The 9,620-nt window shown below is 38.2% G+C and overlaps 1 protein-coding gene across 4 annotated transcripts in view; it reads left to right on the top strand.

The window, feature by feature from the left end:
- The window catches only part of AGTPBP1 (ATP/GTP binding protein 1), a 172,356-nt gene extending 163,659 nt beyond the window's left edge, over positions 1–8,697 (top strand). For all 4 annotated transcript variants that reach the window (XM_029203528.1, XM_029203531.1, XM_029203530.1 and 1 more), the window contains one exon: positions 7,955–8,697. In XM_029203528.1, the coding sequence (XP_029059361.1) occupies positions 7,955–8,132 (178 nt within the window). In that variant the 3' untranslated portion in view covers positions 8,133–8,697. The remainder of the gene's footprint in view (positions 1–7,954) is intronic.
- Positions 8,698–9,620: the final 923 nt, after the last annotated feature.

Raw genomic sequence — 9,620 nt, forward strand, 5'->3', positions numbered from 1 at the left:
AAACTAGCAGGTGGAGCCATTCTGACCTGAAGAGTAGAAGATCACTAAGCTGGGGGTAGGGGTGGGAGGATGGGGCATGGGGCAAGTTACTTACTAGACTCTGTGATTAAGAGGGAAGGTCAGTCATGCCAGTAGGGTGTGGGTGAGGCAGGCACTCCTTGAGTGGGGGATGTACAGGGAGCAAGAGAACAGCGATCTTGAGTGGCCTGACCATACACAGCTATATGGTGTTTTTGAACTTAGCAAAAGTGTTTTTATTTTACCTGTTACCTGAACTAAGCAGTATTCTCAGTGACCCTCATTTAAAGGATTTGAGAACTGATAAAGCGTTTAACAATACTTCTCATTAGGAAATTGTGATGGTGGCTAAATTTCAGGATAATAGGCATAGGCATATGGTTTTAAGTTTAAGTATGTTTGAAACATTATGGGAAAGTGAAGTTGAAAAATACCAAACTCTATACACTGTTTTATTGTAAGAAAAAAATAGCCGTATTTAAATGAAGCCTACTTATTATCTTATAATCAAACTGTATTTGGACCCGTTTTTTTTTTAATTGAGGTAAAATTCACACAGCATGAAATGTACCATTTTTAAAGTGAACAATTTAGTAGTATTTAGTTTGTTTACAATATTTTGCAACCATCAGTCACCTCTGTCTAGTACCAAAACATTTTTTAATCACCCATGAAGGAGACCCTCATACTCATTAAGCAGCATTTTCAGCCCCTGAACCACTGATCTGACTTCTGCCTCTAGGAATTAACCTATTCTAGCAGTTGTCAAATAAATGGAATCATACAATATGTGACCTTCTGTGTCTGGCTTCTTTCAGTTACCTTTGTTTTTGAGACTCATCCATGTATCACTACTTAATTCCTTTTTGTGCATATACAAAGACATCAGAAAAGTTGATGAGAAATTTTTCCTAATGCAACTAATAAAATAAATAGGTCTTAAGCTGAAGAAAGCCTTTAAAACATGCTTAACATTAGTTCTATTTTGTGTGAATGCTTCTTTAAAAATCTAATTTAGGGGCTTCCCTGGTGGCGCAGTGGTTGGGAGTCCGCCTGCCGATGCAGGGGACACGGGTCCGTGCCCCGGTCCAGGAGGATCCCACATGCCGCGGAGCGGCTGGGCCCGTGGGCCATGGCCACTGAGCCTGCGCGTCCGGAGCCTGTGCTCCACCACGGGAGAGGCCACAACAGTGATAGAGGCCCGCGTACCGCAAAAAAAAAGAAAAAAAAAAAATCTAATTTGTTGTGTTTTGATGAATGTAGAGTACATTTCTACTAAGGTACAGGAAATGAGTACAGGTCTATGGACCAGTTAACTTCATAATGTTCTTGGTTGAAGGCTCTACCCTGTCCCTAGAAGTATAAGAGAGGATAGCTGGAAGTTATTGGTAAAGTAATACAAAGATATTGATTGCTGCACACTATTAACATTAGAATGAAATAGTAACCTCCATATTATCCACTTTCTTTATGTGAAGCTAGTGTTTATTTGTAAGTATATAAGAACTTTTTCTCCCCAGAAAATTAAATTAATATTGTTAAAGAAAAAAAATGATTCATGATACTTGTTAAAGAACAGCAAGGCAGACTTAATTCAGGAGGACTTGCTACGGTGGGGTTTTGCAGTAGGGGTGAGTTGAGTTCAACTCTGAATGCAGTATGGAAGAGTGGAGATTTATAGCTGAGGTATAGAGTGGGGATTTGTGGATGGAAAATTGCTAAGAGGAAACATCAGGGGTAAGGGAGATTCTGGCTGAACGGACATGACAGAATTTTTGCTGAAAGCAGGCCAGGGTGATCAGATACCGAGAGTAAGGGATTAACAGACTCAGCAAGATTCTTGCTAAACCTGGAGTAAGCAGGCAGAGCCACTGAACTAAGGACAGAGACCCAGGTCAGGGCCAAGTCAGAAAGAGGACTCAGAGGACCCTGACTCAAGTTTGGTCAAGGAGAGTCTCTGTCAGTATAGATCATTTGTGGCCAAATGTTCACAGCAATATCTAGTATAGTAAAGCTTACTAATATTAATGTGCATCATTTTTAATGTACAGTTTACCATTTAATCAAGCTAATCTTAAAAATGGATCTTCCTTTTTAGTGACTGTGATGCACATATTTGAGTCTGGTTTGCATATGAGAGTCATTTATTACTACCACGTAGAAAATTCTTATAGCTACAATTGCTATTGGAATATTTTCTAGGCAGATAAATCATGCCATGTAATTGAAGATAATATCACAAATTCCAAGTCCCCTGGAAATCATAGCTGCTTATAACTAAAAGTGAACCATTTGTGCGTTTGTACTAAGTCAGTGAAATGCTGTTGTACCCACAAATACAGAGGAAATTGAAATCATCTAGAAAAATAACTGGGACTTAAGTGAGCACTTAGGACCACAGTCCAGATTTGACTATAATGAAAGCTTTGAGGCTTATCATAAGAGGAGGCAATGATCATCCTTATCATTGAGATTCAGGTAGGTGTCAAGTTAGTCATTGTTAGTCTCTAAGACTTGCCTGGACAAGACATTTGATGACCAGATACATTTATAGATATTTATGTGTTAAATTCTTGGTAGCCTCTTCGAAGCATGAAGTTATTCTTCTCACATAGGTGTCTATTTGAGACTTCAAAATAAGAATATAATATATCAGAATAAGAAGAGCACATATTCATTCAAATAGGATTCATTCTCTCCTCCGGCAGGCCGTAGAATAGGGCAGATCACCCCAAATGAGTGAGGAACTGAGCTGACTTGAGAAGGGTTTGCAAAACTCATGAAGCTTGTGTAATTCTCGGTTCACCCCTCCCCCATTTCTAAGTTGTAGCCCTCCAGAGGTCACAATCGAAGGCCCAGTGTTTCTCCTTTCCTTAGCACCACAAGACTGCCAAAAATTCTGTTATTTTCTGTTTTATTTGTTTTGCTGCTTTCTGCTTTGCTTTTCCGCTTCTTGCATTGTGTATTTTAAGAATTTGTCAAATACCTCTAGGTCAGAACTGTTGGGGGTCACATCTCTGTAACTCCCTTTCTTCAGGAAACTTTGCAGCTCTGAACTCCAATTTTTGCCTGCGTTCTTTTGAAATCGCTGAAAGCTCTGATGACTACCCTGCCTCTTAGCCACTGCCCTTGCCTGCCCTTGGTTTTCTTTCAACTTTGCCCCATGCACCTTTTCTCTTGATTTTTCTTTGTATCCTTTCACTATAATAAGTCATAGTTTTGAATACAACTCCGTGCTGAATCCTGTAAATCGTCCTAGCAAATCACTAAACCTGGGGTGGTCTTGGGACCCCCAACACGCGTGCCCATTCCGAATTTCTGTTAAGTTGGATTGTTATCTCAGAAATGTTCTACTGAGAATGACCAGAGACAGATGGAATTGTAACCCCTCTACATATGTGTGTAAATCGAGGCTCGGAGATGAATTTATCAAGGTCATCCATCTAGTAATTCGTGACAGAACCAGGAATTGCATCCACGTCTAACTCCAAAATTCCCCTGTACTTTCCTTATGTCTTGCATCTTCCAAATGACTAAGCAAAATTACTGAAAGGGAATGGTTTCAGTTTTTGGAGCTGCCCTGTATTATTTGAGAATTAACCATTTAACGCTCTCATTATGCACAAGGAGTGTTTTTAGATCAGTAGCAAACTAAGTTGGAGTTTAGTGACTTACTGTTAACCGAAGGCAACTGTTACATTTTTTTTTCAACAAAGTATCAGTAAATTAGCAACTTAATTTCCTTTTTTTTCCCAAATAGATAAATAATCTCTTTTTATACATTCTGTACACTCTGTGTGTGTGTGTGTGTGTGTGCAAGTACTTATATGTATGCCGTGGGCACTTAAGACTGACAAAAGTTGTTATTTGTGTTTTTTATGGATAATTTTGTTAACTTTGTGATATTTAGTAGAGGCTATAGGGTAGGAATCAAATTATATAAGTAAAATGCTCTCCAATATTTGTGCAGATAGAGATTTTCTTTCACCTTAGACTTAACATTTCAACACAAGAAAGACACAGTCAGCGAGTCACAAATTTCTGACAATGTGGGCAATGGAGTATTTTTCTGTTTGTAAATAAGTTTCAGAAATTCTTCCCCAGGGTATCTTTATTTATTTATTTTTAAATTTTACTGTCTGAAAACAGGTAGGTTGGTCTCAGAATTGTAAAAGAGTGCAGGGTTAAGGGAGGATCCGGAGTTACAAAGGTAAGGCAGCATTTTTAGTCTGCTGGGCTTGGGGCAGCCCATCACCTGGACTCTTTAGGAATTGAGAAAGATTGATTTACTTTTTTCTTTAACAAGGTAGATTTTGTTAATGTCATAATAACATTTTATATTTGTGCAGCTTAGGAGTTTCAAATGCTTTCCCATTTACTATCTAATTTGAGCCAGACCACTTTGTGAGGTGGTGGGGCCGCTATACCCTTGAGAAAAACCAGTGCTTGGAGAAAGTAAGTGACTTGTTCAAGATCACACAGCTGGTTAACAGAGGAGTAGAGGCACAAACCCAGACTTGCCGACTCCATGTTTCCTCCGTGCTTGTACAGGTAACAGAGCTGAGGGTCTACACCCTGGTGTCTTGGATGTCAGAACAGCTGTAATGGCAGCAGATGACTGTACGTTTGGGGGAGACACTTAATTTTTTGGTTTAATTTTGTGCAGTGCTTAATAGTTTAACATAAGGATAGCCTGAAAACTTTCTGAATCTGAATGAAGCAGAATTATAAACCTTTTCCACATCATAACGATGCTGTACAACAGAGAATTTCAATGATTTGTCTTGTGAGAATGCCCTTTGGGGGAAAGTTTTGATATTTTCCCTGAAGCAGCATGAGGAGGATTTGTTTTTGAATTAAAATGATCTTCTCTTTTAGAATGAAATGTTTCTAAAATCCAGAATAGAAGGATATTAAGGCAGGTATATATGGAACAGCTATTAGAATGAAACAAAAACAGGGCAAAAGGAGTAAACATATGTGAAGAAAATGAGGGGAACAAGGAAGTAGTGGTGGGAAAAGCAACGTAGTAGTGATGGGAAATAATTAAATGTTGGTTAGACACCAAGGGGGGAAAGGTGAGGTGGGATGAATTGGGAGATTGGGATTAACACGTATACATTAATATGTATAAAATAGATAACTAATGAGAACATGCTGTATAGCACAGGGAACTCCACTTCGCTGTACAGTAGAAACTAACACAACATTGTAAAACAACTGTACCCCAATAAAAAAATTAGACTTTCTTTTTTTATGATTAAAATAATATTTGAATTCCTTTCTGCTGGTATAAAGGGATTGTTTTATAATACTAGGGCAAATTACCTTAGTCTTTCTCTGAAGTGAAGGTTATTGTGAGATCACGTGTGTGCAGGAACTTCCTGAATTGTAAGGTGCTCAAAACATATGCTGGAATTATTAATAAAAGTAAAGCTGAGTTGTTAGGATTGATCTTGTGCCTTAAGTTTTTTCACTAAGGTAAAATCACTGGGATTGGGTGATATGAAAATGGGTGATCTTGTCAACCTTGTGGCTTCTCATAGAGTTCAGCAAATATTCGTTCAGGGCTACAGTATATCAGGTAGTCTGGGAGCCGACCGGCAGGAGGTGCCAAGAGACACCTATGATTTAGTACTGAGAAGACAGGCCCTCAAGAGATGGTTTCAGATGCATATGAGAAGCATCAGATAGAATGTGCAGGGTACAAAGGGCGAATATAGAGAAAGGGTAGGGTGGGCTTTAATAAAAGAAGAACATCTAAAGTGCCAGTAAGAAGGCTGCTTTCAGTGAGTGATGGGGGTTGTATTCTTCCTTCTCTTTCCTCCTCTTAGTATCCCCCTAGCTCCTTAAACCCAGATCTACTGACCTCTCCTGTCCCCTCTGCCCCCCTCCCCACCATAAGTTAGCACTGATGGCCCCGTTACCATTGCAGGATGTACCGAATATTTCAGCTGTGGTGTAGTCCTTAATGAAGCTGGGCTAGGAACATGATTTTGTTAGGATCCACAGAAACAGGAGTCAAATATCAGGGCCAGTGTGAGTTACAGCAGTGGGCTAGGAGTATGAAACTAGTCCACTCCTGGCTCTTAGAATGGGTGATGCCAGAACGTGAATGGAGTTCATGTCACAGGTGGCATATGAATAAGCCAAAATCAAGAACTTACAGTCTTAAATTATTTTCTGTATCCAGAGCCCTGAACGTTCTTTATTGTGGGATTTCTTCTAAATTTCCAGGAGCTTGCCTTCCAGGTTGTGCTTCTCTGTCTGAAAGTTCTTGCCAGCATCTGTTACCAGCACCAAGTCTCCTTGTTTTCTGGAAGCTTCTGTGGCTTGATCCTGGGCATCTTTATTGTCCCTAAATTAACTTCTCTCCTTCAGTTTCCTTATTGACTTACAGTTTATAAGACTAGGCTTTTTCTTTAAACTCTTTCCCTTTGTTCAAATTGATTAATTTTTTTAGTATTTAGCTTCCCTGGGACACCCTGAGAATTTGAAACACCAAGGTCAAGATGGAATGAATTAACAGTTTTTCAAAAGAAAGAGAATAATTTTCATTTTAAAGGCAAATAATTTCTTAATCCAACTTTTTTTTTCTAAAAACGTAACAGAGTGATGATATTTTAGTTGCATAATGGTGAAATTGTTCTTGTGAATGTTAGATGTATTGCAAAGTCTTACACAATCTTCCAAACCACTCAGCTTGATTTATCAGGACTACTGTATCATGGTGCAAGCTCTCAGTGTTTAAGAGGAAGTATACTATACAAGATCAAGGTGGTTTTGCAATGTGTTACTCTCTTTTCCTTAATTAGCAAGATTAAAACAATTCTAGGAAAAAAGAGACTCTCACCAGATGAGTTTTGCCTTCTTGTCTCAGAAAATTTGAACAATATAATCCATTAACTTGTCTTTCCTGTTTAAACTTCCAGATATCTGAACTGAATTTAATATTCAGTTGCAGGAATTCTTTCATTTTAGGTGCCTAATAACATCTCTTTCTCTGCTCATTTGACAAGATTATTGTTCCCCTTTTATTGTCTGATTTTATAGCTTTTAATTGTATCAACAATGGGAAGTAGGTGGGATATAAACAAACATATCTATATGAAGCTGAGATCGTTTTGGTCACAAAACGGGGACATTGAAATGTTTCTGTAGTGTTTCTTTGATATGGGTGTGTGTGTGTGTGTGTGTGTGTGTGTGTGTGTGTGTGTATAAAATCTCCCAAATGGGGAGAAATCAGAATACTGTGATTTTTCTGAAGAGGAGAGAATATGTTACCCTAGTGGAAGGGCTGCCTTAATCCCAAACAACCTGCCTAATGAAATATTTAGAAGCACTTAGTGCTTTTAGCAAATATCTTCTTCTGTGTCCCAAGGGAAAGTAATTAATCTGGGTATGGAGTGTTCACTTCTTTTTCATTTTTTTTTCTTGACCAGTGGAAACTGTGAGGATGGGTATATGGGCCGTTTTTATGTCACATAATTACTTTACAGACTTAGAATAAGTGGTTTCAGGGCATTACTGGAGGAACCAATTAGATACCACAGTTTCTTATAAAGTCTGTTGAAATTATCTGTTACTTGTTTTATAGTGATTAAAATACAGTTTTAGAGTCTACAAATTGATGGAATCCTTCAAAGAAGTAACCTAAGGAGCGAGTCCATTGTTTTTTGTAGCTATCTAATTGTAGCATATATATTGACACGCTTGTCAGATAATTAGAAATCAGCGTTTCACCCTTTATTATCAATGCAATAGGTTTCCGCTATTATAAGTTTCTTAATTTGTTCATTTGGGTAACATTTTAAAAATTAACCCAAATTACTTGTATTATATTGAAATCAGAGTTAATCCCGTATGGCCAAATAATCTTATATTAGAGCCTTGAAAACTAACGAAATCTTGTGTGTTCCATGTGCTTTGGCTACAGCCCCACCACTTACGTTTTGGATGAAGATGAACCTCGATTCCTTGAAGAAGTTGATTACAGTGCAGAGAGTAATGATGAGTTAGATATTGAATTGGCTGAAAATGCAGGAGACTATGAGCCTTCTGCACAAGAAGACGTACTTTCTGACTCTGAATTATCAAGAACATACCTACCTTGAGCCCTTTGCCATCTCTTGTGAACTGCATAGAAGAAATGAAATATCTTGGTTTTCATCACACAGGAAGTTTGAGAGCAATGAGTGTATAGAGAGGTGACTCAGAAAGACAGAAAGCAGCTTGGGCCTGTTTGGTTTCAAGACAATAAATATGTTATTAATTAATGATGAAATTGGCACTTGTTTTATTTTAGATATTCAATGCACTTTTTACATAGCATTGAAGTATCAAATATTGGGTTTACTTTTTCAAAACCTGAGTATCATTGCATGAATTTTTATCTCCTTATGGTTATATCCTGCATCAAATGGATAATTTTGAAGTGTGTGAGAATATAAAATCTAAATTCTAGAGTTGTTGAGAATCCTGGGTTGTTGAAAACTAATATGTATGTACATGGATTCCTGTAGATGTGTCTGTGTAAGGGTGGGTAGATATTGAAGATAAGACTGTTCTTCAAAATCATGTTAACTGTTGAGTTGTGACTGAAATACTCCAGAGTTTTCCTTGAAACCATTACATTCTACCTTTACCAAGTTAAACAAATAAAAGCTCTATTAAATGTTGCATTCATTTTTTCATCCTTTTTAACCAGCTCAGATTATTTGGTCTATAGAATCTTTGGGGGAATATTATGATAATCTGACATCTGAAAACATTGATAAAAATTTGTAAAAAAAAAAATGCTTAATTTACTAGTGTTAAGTTTTTTTTGTTTTTTTTGTTTAATTTATTTTTGGCTGCATTGGGTCTTTGTTGCTGCATGCGGGCTTTCTCTAGTTGCAGTGAGCCGGGACTACTCTTCATTGTGGTGCCTGGGCTTCTCATTGCAGTGGCTTCTCTTGTTGCAGAGCACAGGCTTTAGGCACGCGGGCTTCAGTAGTTGCGGCGCTCAGGCTCTAGGGCACGCGGGCTTCAGTAGTTGTGGCTCGCAGGCTTAGTTGCTCCAAGGCATGTGGGATCTTCCCGGACCAGGGTTCGAACCCATGTCCCCTGCATTAGGCAGGCAGATTCTTAACCACTGCACCACCAGGGAAGCCCTAGTGTTAAGTTTTTTATAGTATAAGTATACCTATCTATCATAAAAAATATACTTGAACAGCTCTTTTCTCTAAAATTGTGTCTCATGGCTGCACCTAAAGTCTATCACTGCAGTCAGTTTGTTAAAAAGCTTTAAAAATTCAGTGAGGCTATGAGCCAGTGTTAAATGTATATGAAGCTTATATAGCACCTCCTGAGCTGTGCTGTTATTAGATGTGCTAAAGTGAATTCAGGGCATGCTGACACTGGTAACCGGGTCCTAGAAGGTGGCAGTGAATTTCAGCCTTTTCTTGTAGTGACATCTTCCCGAGTTTAAGCTGTCCTGCTGCAGGAATGTCTTTGTCCTTAAGTAAAATAAAACAAGTCCAGGGTCTTTGGATAAGTGCTTTAAGAACTAAGTTTCTGTTGTAACAAAACAAATCCAAAAACATAACTTATGAATAGACTCT

Source organism: Monodon monoceros, unplaced genomic scaffold (assembly GCF_005190385.1).
Source record: "Monodon monoceros isolate NGI ecotype Baffin Bay Population unplaced genomic scaffold, NGI_Narwhal_1 Super_Scaffold_5, whole genome shotgun sequence".
NCBI lineage: Eukaryota > Metazoa > Chordata > Mammalia > Artiodactyla > Monodontidae > Monodon > Monodon monoceros.